Source organism: Dendrobates tinctorius, unplaced genomic scaffold (genome assembly GCF_039654945.1).
Source record: "Dendrobates tinctorius isolate UK_male_01 unplaced genomic scaffold, ASM3965494v1 ptg000117l, whole genome shotgun sequence".
Lineage (NCBI taxonomy): Eukaryota > Metazoa > Chordata > Amphibia > Anura > Dendrobatidae > Dendrobates > Dendrobates tinctorius.
This window is the reverse complement of record NW_027361785.1, coordinates 15,498,568-15,519,224: the sequence shown is the minus strand read 5'-3', so window position 1 is coordinate 15,519,224 and position 20,657 is coordinate 15,498,568. Positions and strand designations below refer to the sequence as shown.

General features: G+C 46.3%; 1 protein-coding gene across 1 annotated transcript in view; it reads left to right on the top strand.

Annotated features, from left to right (window-relative positions):
- ZZEF1 (zinc finger ZZ-type and EF-hand domain containing 1) overlaps positions 1 to 20,657 on the top strand; it is a 308,587-nt gene that overhangs the window by 267,202 nt on the left and 20,728 nt on the right. The window contains exons 45-48 of the mRNA XM_073590591.1: positions 4,730 to 4,909; positions 6,266 to 6,366; positions 6,544 to 6,679; positions 14,295 to 14,654. Of these exons, the coding sequence (XP_073446692.1) occupies positions 4,730 to 4,909; positions 6,266 to 6,366; positions 6,544 to 6,679; positions 14,295 to 14,654 (777 nt within the window). The remainder of the gene's footprint in view (positions 1 to 4,729; positions 4,910 to 6,265; positions 6,367 to 6,543; positions 6,680 to 14,294; positions 14,655 to 20,657) is intronic.

Here is a 20,657-nt window from a genome sequence, read left to right as displayed (position 1 = left end):
CATCGGGAGTATCAAAAGTACCTGAGAGTAGCTCTCTGGGTCCAAATACAGGTCAGGCATTTTCAATACACAGCCCTTCCATTCGGTCTATCTACAACTCCAAGAGTTTTCTCCAAAGTAATGGCGGAGGTAATGTCATACTTTCGATCCTGGGACATAGTGATCATCCCATACCTGGACGACTTCCTTTTAGTGGGCAGGTCAGAAAATCACTGTACTCATCAGGTGAAGGAACTAATGTTAACCCTAATGGAGTTGGGATGGGTGGTAAACACCCTCAAGTCAAAGTTGGAGCCTCGGAAGGTACAATCCTTCCTAGGGTTGATGCTGGATTCTGAATGCCAGTCCTGCCAGAAAGCAAAGTGGTCAAGCTAAGGAGCCTGGCTCTGACAGCAATACAGCAGCCTGTAATGACATTGAGGGGGGGCAATGTCCCTACTTAGACTCATTAACATTATATATATACCGGCTGTAGGCGGGGCACAATTTCACCTAAGACTGTTACAGATCATTAAAAGGACGTTTAGAAGGGGAAGTACATTTTTCCTTGTCCATAAGATTCCCTAACCTGGTGCACCGTAAGGGATCATTTGACATCAGGAGTCCAGTGGTTGAGACCAGTCAAGGACATTATCACAACCGATGCGAGTGGTTCAGGTTGGGGGAGCACACCTAGGAACCCACTCAGTACAAAGAACCTGGTCTTCTCTAGAAAGAGATCAGGGTTCAAATATAAAAGAACTTTGAGCTGTAGAAAATGCCTTGAGACATTTTCTCCGCTTCAGGGCCGCTATACCCGGGTCATGTCGGACAATATAGCAGTGGTAGCTTATATCAACCACCGGGGGGGAACAAGATCCTGTGGCTTCATGGAGGTTTCAAACCTCCTGTTTCAATTAGCAGAACAACACCTGTTGTCTCACAAGGCACTACGTATAAGAGGCGTTGAAAATGTCCAAGCAGACTTCCTGAGTTGCAGTAAACTGAGACAGGGGGAATGGTCCCTAAACCCTCATCTGTTACAGCTAATAGTGCAGGCTGTTCTCTCTAGATCCAGGAGAAAATCCATTTGCTATGGACGCCCTACAGATACCCTGGAGGTTCACACTGGCCTATGTGTTTCCCCCAGTAGCAATGATTCCGGTGGTAGTGAGGAAAATATGAGAGGATCAGTCAAGAGTAATTCTCATTGCCCCGTTTTGTCCGAAAAGACCGTGGTTCTCCCTGCTAAGGCGGATGTCCATTACAGATCCATGGATCTTGCCGGAGATTCCGGACCTACTTACTCAGGGACCAGTGTGCCACTCTCAGGTGAAGGGCTTCCATCTTGCCGCCTGGAATTTGAGAAGGCGGTACGGAGTCGCCAGGGATTCTCACCAGGGCTAGTTCCACCAGAGTTGGGTCACTCCTGACGACGTTCTCTGGCGAATCACAAGGTGCCCCGTTTCGTAGCCAGATCTCGCGACCCTCTGGTGGTCGGTTACAATGCCCTGGTCATTCCATTGTCTCATTTTCAAGCTCCCTTACCTCCTTCCTCCTCTCCCACTGATCCCGAGGCTCATCAAGAAGATCAAGGCGGAGGGAGTCCCAGTAATCCTGGTGGCTTCAGACTGGCCTAGAAGACCATGGTACTCAGGTAGTCAATCTGTTCGCAGTCGTACTCTTTAAACTTCCAGACCCTCTCTCACAGGGTCCCATCTTCCACAAGAATTCTCGGTCTCTGAATTTAATGCATGGCCGCTGAGGACCCAGTTTGAGGAAAGCAGGTTTTTTGTCCCAGGTCATTCAGACTATGATAAACGCAAGAAATTCCTCATCCTCACACATTTATCATTGGACCTGGAAGGCCTTTTTTTGCTTGGTGTGACGACAACCACTTAGCCTCCATGTCCTTTTTCCTTCCGTCCATCATGACTTTCCTTCAGTTGGTTCTTGCATTCGGTTTGTTTTTCAGTACACTTAAGGGTCAGATAGCCACGCTCTCTATGCTTTTTCAACGGAATTTGTCTTCCCATCCCCAGCTCAAGACTCTTCTCAAGGAGTGGCTCGCCTGGCGCCACCGTATCACCCTCCTGTAGAGTGTTAGACCTTAGCCTAGTTTTTAAGCTTTCCACAGCATTTCCTCTCCGAACCCATTCAGGACATAGCTTCTTCTCTCCTTGCCTGGAAGGTTGCCTTTTTTGGTAGCCATCACTTCCATCAGAAGGGTCTCCGAGCTGGCAGCTCTTTCCTGCCTCTCTACATTTCTCGTCCTTCAGTGTGGTCCTTAGGCCGGTCCTTTGCTTCCTTCCCAAGGTTGTCTCCTCTTCCCACATCAATGAAGACATTGTCCTGCCTTCTTTCTGCCCATCTCCTGTTCATCTCCTGGAAAGGTCTCTTCACAAGCTGGACCTTGTCAGAGCTCTATGTTGATATCTCTCAAGGACAGCTTCTTTCAGATGTTCTGACTCCGTTTGTTATTCCTGAGGGTCATTGCAGGATACTCCCTGCTTCCAAGTCTACCATTGCCCGCTAGATTCGTTTGACGATACTGGAAGCTTATCGTGTGGAGGACAGACTTCCCCTCCTCCAGAAGTGAGGGCACACTCCACCCGGGTGGCTGGGACCTCCTGGGCATATCATCAAATATCCAAATCTCTGATGATCCTTCGGAGCACCATCAAATCCATTTCCATCAAATGGAAAGAACATGGTACCACAACAAACCTGCCAAGAGAGGACCGCCCACCAAAGCTCTCAGCCCGGGCAAGGAGGGCATTAATCAGAGAGGCAGAACAGAGACCAAAGGTAACCCTGAAGGAGCTTCAGAGTTCCCAAGCAGAGATTTGGAGTATCTGTCCATATGACCACAGTAAGCCGTACACTCCATAGATGTGGCCTTTATGGAAAAGTGGGTAGAAAAAAGCCTTTGCTTTCACACAAAAATTGTAAGGCTCGTTTTGAGTTTGCCAGAAGACATGTGGGAGACTCTACAAATGTATGGAGGAGAAGGTGCTGTGGTCAGATGAGACCAAAATTGATCTTTTTGGCCACCAAGGTAAACGCTTTGTCTGGCACCCATTCAACACAGCTCATCACCCCAAGAACACCATCCCCACAGTAAAACATGGTGGTCACAGCATCATCCTGTGGTGATGTTTTTCGGCAGCAGAGACAGAGAAAATGGTCGGAGATGAGGGGAAGATAGATGTTGGGAAATACAAAGATATTCTTAAGCAAAACCTGTTCATCTTTCAGTGATTTGAGGTTGGGATGGAGGTTCCCCTTCCAACAAGGCAATGACCCAAAGCATACTGATAAAGTGACTCTCGAGTGGTTTAATGGGAAACGTATAAATGTTTTGGAATGGCCTAATCAAAGTCCAGACCTTAATCCAATTGAGAACTGTGATCAGACTTGAAGATTGCTTTTCACCAAATGAAGCCATATAACTTGAAGGAGCTTGAGCAATTTTGCATTGGAATGGGCAAAAATCCTAGTGGCAAGATATGGAAAGCTCATAGACACTTATCCAAGGCAATTTGCAGCTATAGTTGCCGCAAAAGGAGGCTCTACAAAGTACTGACTTTAGGGAGATGAATAGTTAAGCACATTGAAGTTTTCAGTTATTTTGTCCTATTTGTTGTTTGATTCACAATAAAAAGAAAGCTAAATGTTCACAGCTGTAGGCAAGTTCTTTACATGAATTGATGTAAACCATCAAACCACTGAAATTCCTGATTGTGCGGTAACAAAACATGAAAAATGTGAAATGCTCACCTCCAGTGCTATTCCAGCAGTGTCTGCACTGGCTCTCCCGGGGCTCACATAACATTGATATATGGCCAATCAAGGCTGGCTTCACTCTCCTTTCCTTCGGACAAATCAAGACATCCAAAGGAAGCCACTGTTCCTGCTTCCTCCAGATGTCAATTACGTCCGCAGGAAAGGAGAGTGAAGCCAGCCCTGATTTGCCACAAGGATCGTGTGACAGCTACTGCCTACACCATTGAAACAGTTCCGGCACCATAGATGAGTACAGGTGGTGTTATTTTAATGGAAGGGAACTGGGATTGAGAAAGGGTTGTCTGAAAAGTGGATGACCCCTTTAACAGATTTGTATTCTAAAATGCAATTAGCATATTCATAGGATAGTCAGCACATCAATAAAATCCATTTGGAAAACAGAACCATACACTCACTGTCCTGCTGTTGGTGTATGGTTTTATTTTTCATTATAGTCTTACAGAATGAAAATGTAATTAACAGTATTGTATGTGTTGTTTGCTTCTCTTTAGTATCTTCTGCTTAAAGGGGAAATGCAATGAAAACTATTTTCTCCTAGGCATGCAGAAGGTTAAGGAGTCACTAAAAAGCTATACTTTATAAAGAGGACATGTCAGCTGTCCTAATGTCTGTTTTTGTCATTTATTGTATTGCACTTAATTTAACAATTTTGGGCTCTTTTTCATAAAACATAGTTGTGCCATTCCTCTGCTGTTCCTCCAGGCAATTTTTCCTTAAGGAACAACAAAAACTGCACAATTGTAAGATAAATGCTGCATCTTTTTTTTTTTTTTTTTTTTTATAAAAGGCTAGCTTATTTTCCTTAGTGGACTTGTCAGGAGTAATAATAGGTGGTCTTTAATTGCCCATTGTACATGGATTGTGATCAGCAGCATTTTCTTCTTAGCCTGTGAAGCTAACCTAGTGGACGGGTTGTTAAACCTTTCTTTTTGTGCTTGTGCAGATTCTATCTATAATGCTTTATTCATCCAAGAAAGAAACAAGTCCTGTGCCCAACCTTGAGCATTCAGATTCTGATAAACAGGCCCAAAACAAAGATTTTGAGTCGCCCTCTGTTGCCACAGTGCAGAAGAAAAATAATCCATTAGAAGGCCTTGATGAAGCTACAGTGATATGTTTTCAGGTAAAATCATGCAAGCAAGTTAAATGTAAGAAGTGTTCTTTTACAGTCTAATAATGGAGTGGGAACAGAATCTCTTACTGGATGCTTTCCACGTAATTGCACTTTCTTTCCTTGTATAGCCACTTTCTGGTTTGGACGGGTTGTCACAATGATGGTGTGATCTCTCCCAAAAACATAATTAAGAAAGTGCTATTCCAACCTAAACTTCCTTTTTTGGTTGTCCTCTGCTATACCATATTGAGCTGCCCTTCTGTATTAGAGTAAAAAGCATTGGCTATAATAATATAATGAATACAAATTTCTTTTCAATCATAGTTTTGATTTTTAGTCCATGTTATGTCTTAAAAATTAGCCAATAATATGAGGCTCTGTTGAGAGGGAAATGAATGATGACAGAACTGACCTGACTTTGTTTTTTTTCCACCCTTCTAACCAGTTTAAAAGAACTGTTTGCAACTCATTTTGGAGGGATTAGATTGTACCCACGGTATAGTGTACTAGAAGAGTGAAGAAGGGCAGACGCCGAGCCTGGCAAGGAGCCTCTAGGGATGATTGCGCAGGCTGTGTATGAGGGTAGCTGAGTTTGCAAGGGAGAGGAGGGGGATCACTCACACCAGTATTAGTGTTCCCAGAGAGGAAAGTAGAAAAGGAATGAAGCGCCTCCATGAAAGCTAGTTCAAGCACCAGCATCCTGTGCACACAGGCTTCATACCTGGGCTTTATCCCTCCCAGAATCTATTATTGGGCGAGATGCAAGCTAAACAGCAGTGTGCAAAGATTGCACCTGAATATGAAGTTTGTATGCTTCAAAGGGAATCTGACATCTGGCCAAAATTGGCCAGGTTTTTATTTTCACTTCTCCCCTGAGTTTTTTTTTATATTTTTATTTTTTAGATCTGCCATACGGTTCCCAGGAAAAAAACACTTTTTATTTAGCACTCATTTTTATGGTCTTTATCAAGGGGGCGTGGCTCACAGGATTTTTATTGGGGCGGGTCTTTAACTTGCTCTGCAAAATTACCCTGTGAGCCACGCCCCCTTGTAAGACCTTCAAAATTGGATCTAAATATAGAGACCCTTATCTCTGCAACTGTGTGGTGGATTAAAATAAAACAAAAACTGGAATACTCAAGGGATAAATGGTAATAAAATAAAAGCGAAACATGCCCATCTAGAGGTATTGACAGGTTCCAAGGTGAGCAAGTGGAAAACCATTGCACAAGTGTTTCAGTTTTTGTTTTATGTACTAGTTTCTCCACAAGGACAGCCTGAGATCGTATAACAAAAATATAAGATTTTATTATTCTTGTGCTCTATAACTTTCTGAAACAAATTAACTGTATGTACCATTCTCAGGTACTTTACGAGACTCGAAATGTACCATTACATATCCTTCGTGCCATATATGAGATGGAAATGAGGAATATAGACGCCTTCCTTGAAAAAATGCACAAAAGGTATTTTTTTGTTAGTTTTCATGTGGATATCTGCTGCTGTTCATGATTTTACTACCCTTGATTTCCTAAAAGGGTCTTTTTGTTGTAATTTTGTTGTGTAATCTGCCAGCAAACATCATAATATAAAAAAAAAAAGTTTATTCTAATGAAACATTTCACTTTGTCCATTTCTTCAAGATTCGATGGAAAATCTGATGTGGTTGATGAAAAAGTCAAGAAGTTGGCCCAAAAATGGCATCCCCATAAGCCTGACAAATTAGAGGAGCCGCTGTCACTTGTGATGGACACAGATATGATTATTCCCCAATGCATTGTATGTATATTGGTTTGACTTTATATTGTACATATGGCATATGTCCTAACCTTAGAAATCTGCATCTATTGTTGTTTTCCAACTTTAGTGGAAATCCTTTTTTCGTTTTAACCACTCCCTGCTGCAGTTAATTTTTGCACTATTGTATTTTTCCTCTGCCTCTTCAAAGAGCCATAACTTTTATATTTTTCTGTCGATTTAGCCACATGATGGCTTGTTTGTTTTGTTTTTTTTTGCAGGACAAGTTGTAGTTTTGAATGACCATGCAATGACAATGAAATGGCTTAAAAAACCCTTCAATTCTGTCATTGTGTTTTTATTGTTTTGCTTTTATAGTGTAAACGGGCAACTTACATCTTCATATCAGTACAACTACTGCAATACCAAACTTGTGTTTTTTTTTTACTTTAGTCGCAACAAAAATTTTATTGTCTCACCATTTTCTGAAACCTATAACCTTCAATAGATCTATATGAGGGCTTGCTATTTTTGTAGCAAGCTCACGTCTTCATCCCATTTTGGGGTTCACATAATGGATTGATCGCTTTTTTATGGAATTTTTTAGATGACCAAAAAAAGTCAATTCTTGTTTCTCGTTCGCCTTATTGGGGGACACAGAGACCATGGGTGTATGCTGCTGCCACTAGGAGGCTGACACTATGCACAAAAAAGGTTAGCTTCTCCTCCGCAGTGTACACCCCACCGACCGGCAGGGAATTCCTCAGTTTAGCTTAGTGTCAGTAGGAGGTGGACACGGGTCTTTCATTAGACCCATATCTACCTCGTCGTGCGTCGTTCCTTTACAGGTTCTACGGAGGGATACAGAGTGAAAAGTCACATCTGTACTCCCACATGGAGTCTGCGAGTACGGCGTGTACTGCCACCCCGTATCCTTGCAGTTCTCCGCGGCAGGACCAGCCAGACGGACGCCGACACCAAGACGTGCCAGCGACTCCAGGGGTCCTTGTCGCCAGTCTCCCTCCCACTCGCCTACCAGAGCCTGTCGGTTGGATGAGACGCAGGAGTTCTTCAGTCCCAGGTAACGGATCGGGGATGGGTGAGTATGGATTTTTTATTTTTATTTACCTGGCTGCCCATTCTCGACGGACAGGGGGTGCGCCTCTTCAATGGCACAGGGAGCGGGCGCTGCGGTCGCTCGCAGTCGCCCTACGCCCATAGGCACACCATGCTCCATATTGCTGGCCCCCGCGTTCCCCCCCTTCCCTCCCCCCTTTCTGGGGACAGGGAGTACAGGGCCTCTTCCTCTCCTTCTTCCCTTGGACGCGGCTTCCGGCGGCGGCGGCGTCCTTTTTCCGACCTCCGCGCCGACCCCCTGCTGACAGGCGGCCGCCGCAACTAATTTAGGCCCCGGCTTTAGTTCGGGCCTACCGCAGCGTCGCGGCCACGCCCCCCGCCCCTTTCTTCTAAGCGGGCTTCTCTCCCGCTCTTCCCAGGCCCTCCCACCGCCTGTCCTTCACCTGCCCAGCCTGCTATTGGCCAGAGGGCAGATAGTTTTAACCCTGTGGTGTGCTCCGGCCTCCCTCCTCTCCTGGACGCGCGCTCTTTCTCAGGCAGGCGCCATTTTCCCAGCCTGTCAGCCGGACACCAGCTCGTCACCGGATATCACCATCTGCCAGCTGGTTTTTCGCTCAGGTGGTCTGTCGGCCGGATTTCTCTCTGACCCGCATCCACTGACAGGTCGCAGAGCATCGCTTCTGGGGACACCGGACCATGAGTAGCTCTGCACTGCAGACTGACCCTTCTCCGCCCTCTGTCCCCCAACCTTCCGGCACTACCTCAGCTTTTCACTATGTCTAACTTCAGCCTGACGCCGTCCAGGGGCCATCTACTGCCCCAGGTGAGGGTGAACCCCCCCACGCCTGGCTGGGCCTCCTCTCTATCTCAATCAGTGGCAGACCTCACCAAGGTGTCTCAGTCCCTGGTGACCGTTCTGGATACGTTGCCCCTGGACTCTTCGGCAGGGCCAAGCAGGTCCCAAGTTATTCCATCTGAGTCAGCCAGCGTTAGTCGCAAAAGACCCAGCCGGAATCCTCTCCTCGCCCCATCTCACCGCATAGCCCTTCTCAGCAGCCTCCCACTCGGGCCTCCTCTCCCGAGTCAGGTGAAGCGCTTTCGGACAGGTCATCTGAGGGGATTTTATAGCTGGATTCAGACCAGGATGCAAACATTAAGTTCACAGTGCAGAACCTCATTGCAGCGATCCATCATACCTTCGATATTGCTGACTCCCCTGCGAAATCCTCAGATCAGGAGGTTTCGTTCAGACGGGCAGAAACTCCCTCCAGGGTATTTCCTTTCCATTCCGAGTTTGGAAAGATTTTTACCAGGGAATGAGAGGATCCGACCAGACGCTTTCAAAGAGGAAAGCGTCTCGGCGTACTCTATCCATTCGCTAAGGAGCTCACGGACAACTGGTCTGCTTCTCCCTCGGTGGATCCGCCCGTGTCCAGGCTTTCCAATAATACGGTTCTCCCGCTTTCAGGTGTGGCGTCCCTAAAGGATTCTAATGACAGGATTATAGAATCCCTGGCGAAGTCTGCCTTCGAAGCGGCTTCAGCGGCGGTATGTCCAAGCTTGGCTTCTTCCTGGGCATCAAAGGCCATAGCCACGTGGGCAGACTACCTTCGTCAGGGCATCTTGGATAAAGCGCAACCGGAGCGTTTGGCCGATCTCTCCAATCAGATCTTCCATGCGGGGGTCTATCTTCTTTCCGCTTCCTTGGATGCCGCATCCTGCGCAGTTCAGGCGTCAAGCAACGTAGTTGCAATTCGACGTACAATTTGGCTAAAGGCCTGGCAAGCGGACTTGTCTTCTAAAAAGTCCCTCACTAACCTGCCTTTTCAGGGGGTGCGCCTCTTTGGGTCCCAATCGGACCAGATTATTAAGGACGCCTCTGGAGGCACGAGTTCACTCCTCCCTCAGTCCAAGCCTCGCAGTCCTCCACTAAGGCGTCAGTTTCGACCCTTTCGGGCTTTCCGCCGTTTCAATACGGCAGACAACTCCAGCCAACAGAGACCGCAGGCTCGCCAGGATAGAAAGTTTCCTTCAGACCCACTCCTTCCTGGTGATCCCACTCTTCCCAGGGCAGACCGTCCAGATCTAGATCTGGACGGTCTACTTCAGCATGACTATCGTCGGGCACTCGAGGGGTCCTTCCAATTGGGAGATCGGCTTCCTTCAGGGACGTTTGGCTGGCCTCCGTAGAGGAAGCTTGGGTCAGGGAGGTCGTATCCTCAGGATACAAGATAGAGTTCGTCTCTCTTCCACGGGATCGTTTCTTCGAATCCCAGCCTCCAAAAGATCCAGCCTTGATCTCGGGGTTCTCTACGGCTATCGCCTCTCTCCTCAGTTCCGGGGTGATTGTGCCCTTTCCCGAATCGGAGCGCTTCACAAGGTTCTATTCGAACCTGTTTGTAGTGCCGAACAAAAAAAAAAAAAAAAAAAAAAAAAAAAACGGCGCAGCTCGACCCATCTTGGTTCTCAAGCCGCTCAACAAGAGGGTCCACCTTCGCCACTTCCGCATGGAGTCGCTTCGCTCGGTCATCGCTTCCATGGAGGAGCAGGAATTCATGTGCTCAATAGACATCCAAGATGCCTATTTACATGTTCCAATTTTCTCCGGACATCAGAAGTTACTGCGTCTCGCGATTCGGCAGCACCACTACCAATTCGTCGCACTGCCCTTCGGTCTTGCCACCGCTCCCAGAGTCTTCACTAAGATCATGGCTGCGTTGTTGGCTTCATTGAAGGTCAGAGGTCTCGTTCTTTTCCCGTACCTCGACGATATTCTGATCAAAGCTCCCTCATTTCAACAGGCTCACCAAAGTTTGTCAATCGTCCTGGACACTCTTTCCAATTTCGGGTGGATCATCAACAGGAAAAAGTCTGGTCTTTCTAGGCGGCCTACGGTTCGACACTCGTCGGTCAAGGGTCTTTCTCCCACAAGAGAAGATTCTCTCCCTGCAGCAGGAAGTACGATCGCTGCAGATCACACGACTCCCGTCCGTCCGTAAAGCCATGAGGGTCCTGGGAAAGATGGTGGCGGCGATAGAGGCAGTTCCCTTTGTCCAATTTCACGCCAGACCTCTCCTGCAGGCCATTCTGTCGAGGTGGAACAGATCGCCTCTGTCCCTGGATTGCCCTCTTCATCTTTCATACCGGATCAAGCGGTCCCTCAACTGGTGGTTGACGTCGCCTCTCATTCTATCGGGTCGTTCCTTTCTTCCCATTCACTGGCAGATAGTAACAGCAGATGCCAGTCTCCTCGGCTGGGGGGCAGTGTTCCGCAACCACACGGTTCAGGGCCGATGGTCGGATCGGGATTCAGCTCTGCCGATCAACGTCCTAGAGATTCGAGCGATCCATCTGGCTCTCGTTCACTGGGAGAAACTCCTCAAGGGACTGCCTGTCCGGATTCAGACAGACAATGCCACAGCGGTGGCGTATGTCAACCGCCAAGGGGGGACACAGAGTGTCTCAGCTCTGGCGGAGGTGTCCAAGATTCTTCTTTGGGCGGAGATCTCCGTTCCGACAATCTCCGCGGTACACATTCCCGGCGTAGACAACTGGGCCGCCGATTTTCTCAGCCGGGAGGGCCTCGCGGCGGGGGAGTGGTCCCTACATCCGGAGGTGTTTCTTCTGCTCTTCCGTCGGTGGGGCACCCCGGACGTAGACCTCCTGGCGTCTCGCCTCAACAGGAAAGTCCCACAGTTTGTTTCCAGGTCTCGAGACACTCTGGCAGTGGGCGCCGACACTCTGGCCGTTCCTTGGTCGCAGTTCGAACTCCCCTACCTGTTCCCTCCCCTGCCTCTTCTGCCCAAGCTGTTGAAGAAGATCAAGGCAGAAGGAATACCAGTCATTCTCCTTGCCCCGAATTGGCCCAGAAGGTCTTGGTTCGCGGACTTTGTCAACCTTCTCGCGTACGCCCCCTGGAAGCTTCCAGACAGAACAGATCTGCTGTCTCAAGGTCCGATTTGCCACCCCAATTCTCGGCCGCTCATTTTAACGGCGTTGCTGTTGAGACCGAGGTTTTGAAACAAGCAGGATTTTCCAACCAAGTAATTCAGGCCATGATCCGAGCCAGAAAGCCATCTTCTTCCAAGATCTACTACCGTACTTGGAAGGCCTATTTCACTTGGTGTGAGTCCTATGGCTTCGCGCCCATGTCTTTTTCGCTCCCTTCAATCCTAGCGTTTCTTCAGGCAGGACTGGATGCGGGGCTTGCCCTCAGTTCCTTGAAAGGTCAGGTTTCGGCACTGTCCATTTTGTTTCAAGACATTGGCTTCCTGTCCTCAGGTCAAGACCTTTCTTCAGGGCGTGGCTCACACGGTTCCGCCGTACCGGGCGCCCGTGGATCCATGGGACCTTAATCTGGTTCTAGGGGTTCTGCAAGGTCCTCCCTTTGAACCTATCAGAGATATTTCCCTTTCTCTCCTTTCTTGGAAGGTAGCCTTTCTGGTGGCCATCACTTCCGTCCGGCGCGTGTCGGAATTGGCAGCTCTTTCTTGCCAATCTCCCTTCCTGGTACTTCACCATGATAAGGTGGTTCTACAGCCTCCGCCCTCTTTCCATCCGAAGGTGGTGTCTTCGTTTCACCTCAAGGAGGAGATCGTTCTGCCGTCCTTCTGTCCGAGTCCCGATCATTCCCGAGAGCGGTCCTTCAACAAGCTGGATCTGGTTAGGGCGATAAGGGTCTATCTGTCTAGGACGACTCCCTTCCGAAAGACAGTCGCTTTTCATTATTCCAGACGGGGCGCGGAAAGGTCTCCCGGCGTCAAAGGCCACTGTTGCTCGCTGGATCAAATCGGCAATTTTGGAAGCCTACCGAGTTAAGCGTCGCGGAGCCCCTCCGGGATCAGGGCCCACTCTACTCGGGCAGTGGGTGCCTCCTGGGCGGTACGCCACAGAGCTTCTGTGCTGCAGCTTTGCAAAGCTGCATCCTGCTCATCGGTTCACACGTTTGTGAAATGCTGCAGAGTCCACACCTACGCTTCGGCGGACGCCAGCCTAGGTAGAAGGATTCTGCAGGCGGCGGTGGTGAGTCCGCTGGCCTGATGGAAGTTTGTTTCCCACCCCAGGGACTGCTTTGGGACGTCCCATGGTCTCTGTGTCCCCCAATAAGGCGAACGAGAAAACAGGATTTTTAAGTTGCTTACCGTAAAATCTGTTTCTCGGAGCCTTCATTGGGGGACACAGCACCCTCCCAAGTTCTACAACTCCTGTCCTTATGTTTGTTGGTTATTTACAGTTGAGTTGTCTGTTCTGTTTTTCAATCTATTCTGTTACTTCTCCTACTGCTTTCTCACTAACTGAGGAATTCCCTGCCGGTCGGTGGGGTGTACACTGCGGAGGAGGAGCTAACCTTTTTTGTGCATAGTGTCAGCCTCCTAGTGGCAGCAGCATACACCCATGGTCTCTGTGTCCCCCAATGAAGGCTCCGAGAAACAGATTTTACGGTAAGCAACTTAAAAATCCTGTTTTTTCAATTTTTATGTATATAATTTATACACAGCATTTATTTTATTTCTACTTAAAAAAACAAAACAAAAAAAACTACTTTATATTTTGTTAGATCGGACATCAGTGGATGTGGCGATTCTAAATGTTTTTTTTAATGCCTTCAATTTTCAAAGAGGAAACACTGAATTAAGCTAGTTTCACACTAGCGTTTCCTGGAGCTGCGGAAAAATGCGCACGGCAGCTGTGAAGCTCCGCCCATGGCCGCACCTCCTCCTGTCAGCTCCGCCTATGGCCGCATGACGCTGCATGCGATCTGCGTACCCTATCTTTAGCATTGGGTACGCAGGCCGTGCGCAGGTATGCGTTTGCCAGCGCATGTGTCCTTTTGACGGTGCGCCGACCTGCGCGAAACGCACCATGTTGCATTTTGGTGCGATCGGCGCACCATCAAAAGGACGCATGCGCCGGCAAACGCATACCTGCGCACGGCCTGCGTACCCAATGCTAAAGATAGGGTACGCACGTCGCATGCAGCGTCATGCACCCATAGGCGGAGCTGACCGGAGGAGGTGCGGCCGTGGACGGAGCTTCACGGCGGCCGTGCACATCCCTCCGCAGCTCGCTTGATAACTTGTTTGATATGCTACAATAGCACAGCATGGCAGTATATAGCTTCAATGATGGTCTCCTATGAAGCCCAGCCTGTGGTTAACGGGGCAGAAATCAGAACATGTTAACCGTGGAGGCTGCAAATCTGCACCCTATAATCGCTTCTTCTGTTAGTCAAAGGATATAAGGGGTTAACAATAGCTTACTAGCCCACCTAATAAAGCCATACTCGGCATGTATTGTCCACAGACATCTCGCAGTGAAAAGGAGCTTAAACCGACATGTGTGCACACTCCGTTCCCCATTACCCACAGTACATGTAATAAAAATGGGCATTCTCTAGCTCAAGAAAGGCTCATGCTTTTTTTTTTCTGTAAATGAAATAACTAAGCAATTAAATTTCTTCCATGGATAAACAATGTATAAAAAGCTTTGCTTCCTACTCCTTCAATTTTAAAGCACCTACACACTTCTGAACTGAAAAACAAAACCGCTCTTGTCAAGCTTGAAACTCTCTATCTTGCAGCCAACACCTACGCAGTGTGAAAAAGCCAAAGAGGAGTCCAACCCAGTCACTCAAAAACTTATTGTAACCAGTGAAAGTGAACTTCAGCTCAATTACGCCAAGCAACGGCGCACCAAGAGCTCTGCTCTTCTCCGCAAGGAGCTTGACTCGCGCAGCAAAATAGCAGTGCGGGATTACTTGTACCAGGTGAACGAAGCCACTGTTGTAATATATGCTCGCCACGTCCTGGCATCCTTGCTGGCAGAATGGCCTGATGGAGTGCCACTCAATGAAGACATCCTGGAGCTAAGTGGAGCGGCACATATCACCTACATCCTAAACATGTTAATGCACCTTGAAGAGAAGCAACTGTGGGAGAAGGTAATGCAATTTCTCAGAGCTTGAGCCGCTTGTTTGGCATATTACAATTGCAATGATTTCTCTCTGTATGTAAGCCAAGTTAATCAATAAGGTTCTTTTCAGGGTATTTTTTTACGTTACTTTATCCTATATCTCATGAGGACCTTGCAGCATTTCTGACTTATTTCTCTTAGGACTGAATTGTACTGTTCCTGTTACTCCAGCTGGAAATGTATGGTTAAATTGATAATTGAACATTATCTATGCCTTTGACAGTAGATAATGTATCAATACACTTTCTGACCTTACAGAGAGTGTCCCATGGTGTAATGACCTGTCTCTAGCAAGCAGGAATGGTAAAGGCCCCGTTACACATAGCGATGTCCCAGTGATCCCACCAACGATCCGACATGATGGGATCGCTGGGACATCGTTAGGCTGATCGCTGGTGAGCTGTCACAAGACAGCCCCAGCGATCAGGACCAGCGACGCTGGTTTCTAATGTAAACATCAGGTATCCAGGAGCCGTGCGACTCCTGGATACCCGATGTTTACATTAGAAACCAGCATCGCTGATCGCTGGTCTCTCGCTGCCACACGCAGCGATGCGTGCTGGGCAGCGGGAGACCAACGATCAAAAAAGGCCCAGGCCGATCAAGCACGATCAGCGATAACTGGCAGGGGGGGCGGTCGCTGATCCCCATCACACAGCGATCTCGCTAGCGAGATCGCTGTGTGTGACGGGGCCTTAACACCCAGTGTCGGTCAATTTTTGCAAACTGTCAATGTTTAATTCTTCTAATTTTATTTAAGATAAATGGGATTTCCCTATGTTTATAAAGGGTTTCCTATCTAGGTAGATATTGTCTATGATGTGTTCACATTTGTACAGAAGTCTACATCCCAGATTCTCTCGTATTTGACCAGTATTTTTTTGGCATAAAGACAGACCCTTCTCGATACAAGCCAATATCCGTTGTTACTGATTCTTTTCTGCTCTATGACGTCTGTTCTATACAAAAGACAGCCTGTCGACATAAACAGAGCTATAAGCCTATTAACATTATTTGGACTTTATTGGGGAGAATTATCAAGCTAAATGTGCCAGAATTCTTCATTTTTCCCCAAATGATTCTTTCATAGTTTCCACCCATATTCATTCGTTGTAAACATTTTTTGTTGCTCTGGGGGTTTACGAAAAAGGTCTTTTTTTTTTTTTTTTTAGTTTTTGACACTGTGCGTGGTTACCCATATGATGGCGTGTGCAAAAAATAATTTATTTTTGTAATTTCTGCCACAAAGTACAGCCACTTATATATAAGTGGCGTAAACGTGGTGTTACAGATTTATCAAACGATATGAAACAACTGAGAAATCAGGTGCATTTAAAGACTGTCTAGTCTCCATCCTACCGGACTATGGTTTGGCCAATCGTTCGGCTGGCAGCCATCTCGGCAGATTCTCCCATATAAAGGTTGTTCAGTGAGGGAGCAATCGCCAGGCATGTCTGGTATCTGCTTATCTCTGGGAAAACGCAACAATTGGCAGTCCAAAATCGGAAATGCCTAATCGACATCTTCCCCAACAATGAGTTGTCTGGTACCCCATACATATTTTAGTGTTGGCCAAATCTTTCGATATCCGTGGGTTCAACTCACTTTAGTCTGTGTATTGAGGGCCTTAAGTTTTCACTGTCTAAGAATTAAACAACATAGTTAATTTCTGGCATTCTTTCTTGTCCCAGTAATATGGCTACGTCTGATGTGCTGCCTCGGTCATCAGTTGTTGCAAAGACAAATTCTGTTCATGTGCATTTTAGCTTATGTGTTTTCTGTACATTACCAGCGAAACTGATTTAATTCATAATCTATGGACTGTAAGAGACTCAATAAGCACAAAATACCTAATCAATCATTCATAATCTATGGACTAGAAGAGACTCAATAAGCACAACATAACTAATCAAACTAAGCACCCAAATACAGTGACTCGGTGGCTGTTTGGGGTGTCCGAGCAGTACAATGTAGCTTTCCCGCTTTTCGTCTGTTTGTTCTCTTTGACTGCTGTAAATCCAGAGCTCAATCAGGGAAGAGTAGGGTAGAGATGGATGGATAATAGACAGGAAGTTGTATTGAAACTGACAACCATGACAAGGGTGCACCACAAGCCTTTGTTTGAACAGTCTTTTTGTGCTAATTTCTAACACAATATTATGTCCTAGCTTTCTTTCAGACCTTTTCGTAGAATTATTTTATTAACTTCTACTCAGACACCCTTTTTATCCTTCATAGAATTGTGTTCTATGTTACCATTGAAACGCATGTTTAGGTGTTAACAATACGGTTCAAGCAGCGGGTAGGTGTTAAAAGCTTTACAGCAGAGCAGTGTGTAGAACTTAAATGGTTCTCTCACATTTTTCCATAGGAGTTTTTTCACCACCTGCATAACGCCTGACTTTTCTAACAAGTTATGTAACTGATTTGTAAAAGAAAGACAGTCTTATTTAAATAACATTAAAAAAAATGAAGAAAAGGCCAGCTAAACTGTGCCGACCGAATGATCGCTAACCACATCTAATAGCTATTGTTATCGCCGTCTTCCTTTTTATTTTTTTAAGCCTTGCCAGGAATAGGGGCCCACAGTTTTATGTATGTTATGTCCATAACAAAATAACATTGTGCAAGATAGCCTCTAGGACTCGAACTCTAGTGTCCCACCTATGGGCAATCCTAAAAGTCAATATCAACCCTTTACAGGGGTTTGCCATATGAATTGCACATGCGTGTTTCAGAGTATTTGCTCCTCACCAGCGCAAAGCAGATCCAATTTGCCTGAGGCAGAGGCCTCTGGCATTGTGTCTAAGAGGGAATGTTTCCTTATGGAGAGTGGCAAAATGGTGTAAGGAGACTTCTAGGCTATGCAATGTTCAATAAGGCCTTCTAAGATTGTTACTCCCAATAGGTGGCATGAGAGTTCCAGTTCCTTTCTAAACACTCCTCCTCTTGGCACTTTCCACATTGAAAAATGTTCATCCTAAGATTACACCAAAATCTTTGTTTATTCTGACTGTGCTCCACTCGTTTCTTATCTCAGATACAGATGTCTCTTCTTTCTTGTCAATCATGTAGCATTAGTCAATACCCGTTCATGTCAGTGAACATTTTTCTTAGGCCAGGTTCACATTGCGTTAGGGCAATCCTTTTAATGGATCCGTTTGTAAGCAGCACTAACGCAATGTAACAGACATGTTAACGCACCCATAGACTTCCATTAGTGTAACGGATCCTAACGTATGTCAAAATCGGAATGCGTTTGCAATGGTCCGTTAGTTTGTGACGCACCTTCCAACGCGGACTACCACGTTTTCGAATCCGGTACAGCGAACACATTGTGAACAGACGCATTCATTCTGCCATAGAACTCTATTGCAAACGCAGGCAGACACAATTCAACTAATTTGCACAAATTTTAGCCCTGCCTTGGAATTGCGTTCATGAGGGCTTGCTATGTGGTTATGTGACCCATGATATCATCACCTAACTTTATTGACAGTGTCTGAACGCATACAAACGGATACTTCAGGAACGGACACCATAAATGACCTAACGCAGCCACATGTTTTAACGCGATGGCAAAAATACACCACAAAAAGACAATTTGGACTCATTATTAGCACATCTGGTTAACAGATCCGTTAAACGGATTGCCCTAAATGCAATATGAACCAAGCCTTAGACCTACATGTAGACAGTTACCATCACATCCTAGTGTATGGTGGTATAAAGCAGAGTGATACTACATAGGCATTGCTCATCTGTTCCTACAGAAGAGGTCTGCCACAGATCATTTTAGCAGAAAGTTCCTTGTCCTGTCTCTACCTCTGAGTAATGTGTCGTGCCCACTCTTCTTTTTGAGAGGAGTTCTTCAGAATATAAAACACCTCAGCTGCTGCAGACCCTCTTTTATTGCTGCTTAATATCAATCTGTCATGCAGCTAGAAAGCTATTTGTTAGCAATTCAGATGACTACTATGAGGAATTACATACTTGTTACGTCCATATTTTCACAGCACATTACGTTGGGTTAAATTAGAGTTGAGCAAGAAAATTTGCAGGACCCTGGTCCACAGTACGTCGGTACGGTGTGTCATCCAGGTCGGGGTCCAGCAAACTTCCTTTACTGGAACTCCAATCCTGGTATCCTGATTTTATTTTTTTATTGTTTACATGACCCCCTCAATCACATGACGTCACATGAGGCCTTGAGACCTAGATTGCAAGTTGATCATAACTCACTCCGCCACACAGTCCACACACACTAAATACACAACTCACGGCCACCAACCTAATGAGTTCTAGCTCACTTAGTATCCTGCATGTGCACATAGCTCTCTGGCATTTGAAGGGTTAATCTTAAAGGCTGTATATTGTTGACAGCATATTAGAACTAAAGTTGTACGTTTTAGTGTAAAAAGTAACCTGCTTTCAAAAATACAAAGAGAAATGCAATATATGTAGACTAGTCCCAAAATCAATGGGCGGCATAGCAGAAAGACCGTCACAGGAGCAGGAGGGCATTTAGAACATTGTGAGGGTAGAATATCTATGGACACACTCAAAGCCTGAACATACAGTGGGGCAAAAAAGTATTTAGTCAGTCAGCAATAGTGCAAGTTCCACCACTTAAAAAGATGAGAGGCGTCTGTAATTTACATCATAGGTAAACCTCAACTATGGGAGACAAACGGAGAAAAAAAAATCCAGAAAATCACATTGTCTGTTTTTTTTTTCATTTTATTTGCATATTATGGTGGAAAATAAGTATTTGGTCAGAAACAAGCAATCAAGATTTCTGGCTCTCACAGACCTGTAACTTCTTCTTTAAGAGTCTCCTCTTTCCTCCACTCATTACCTGTAGTAATGGCACCTGTTTAAACTTGTTATCAGTATAAAAAGACACCTGTGCACACCCTCAAACAGTCTGACTCCAAACTCCACTATGGTGAAGACCAAAGAGCTGTCAAAGGACACCAGAAACAAAATTGTAGTCCTGCACCAGGCTGGGAAGACTGAATCTGCAATAGCCAACCAGCTTGGAGTGAAGAAATCAACTGTGGGAGCAATAATTAGAAAATGGAAGACATACAAGACCACTGATAATCTCCCTCGATCTGGTGCTCCACGCAAAATCCCACCCCGTGGGGTCAGAATGATCACAAGAACGGTGAGCAAAAATCCCAAAACCACGCAGGGGGACCTAGTGAATGAACTGCAGAGAGCTGGGACCAATGTAACAAGGCCTACCATAAGTAACACACTACGCCACCATGGACTCAGATCCTGCAGTGCCAGACGTGTCCCACTGCTTAAGCCTGTACATGTCCGGGCCCGTCTGAAGTTTGCTAGAGAGCATTTGGATGATCCAGAGGAGTTTTGGGAGAATGTCCTATGGTCTGATGAAACCAAACTGGAACTGTTTGGTAGAAACACAACTTGTCGTGTTTGGAGGAAAAAGAATACTGAGTTGCATCCATCAAACACCATACCTACTGTAAAGCATGGTGGTGGAAACATCATGCTTTGGGGCTGTTTCTCTGCAAAGGGGCCAGGACGACTGATCCGGGTACATGAAAGAATGAATGGGGCCATGTATCGTGAGATTTTGAGTGAAAACCTCCTTCCATCAGCAAGGGCATTGAAGATGAAACGTGGCTGGGTCTTTCAACATGACAATGATCCAAAGCACACCGCCAGGGCAACGAAGGAGTGGCTTCGTAAGAAGCATTTCAAGGTCCTGGAGTGGCCTAGCCAGTCTCCAGATCTCAACCCTATAGAAAACCTTTGGAGGGAGTTGAAAGTCCGTGTTGCCAAGCGAAAAGCCAAAAACATCACTGCTCTAGAGGAGATCTGCATGGAGGAATGGGCCAACATACCAACAACAGTGTGTGGCAACCTTGTGAAGACTTACAGAAAACGTTTGACCTCTGTCATTGCCAACAAAGGATATATCACAAAGTATTGAGAT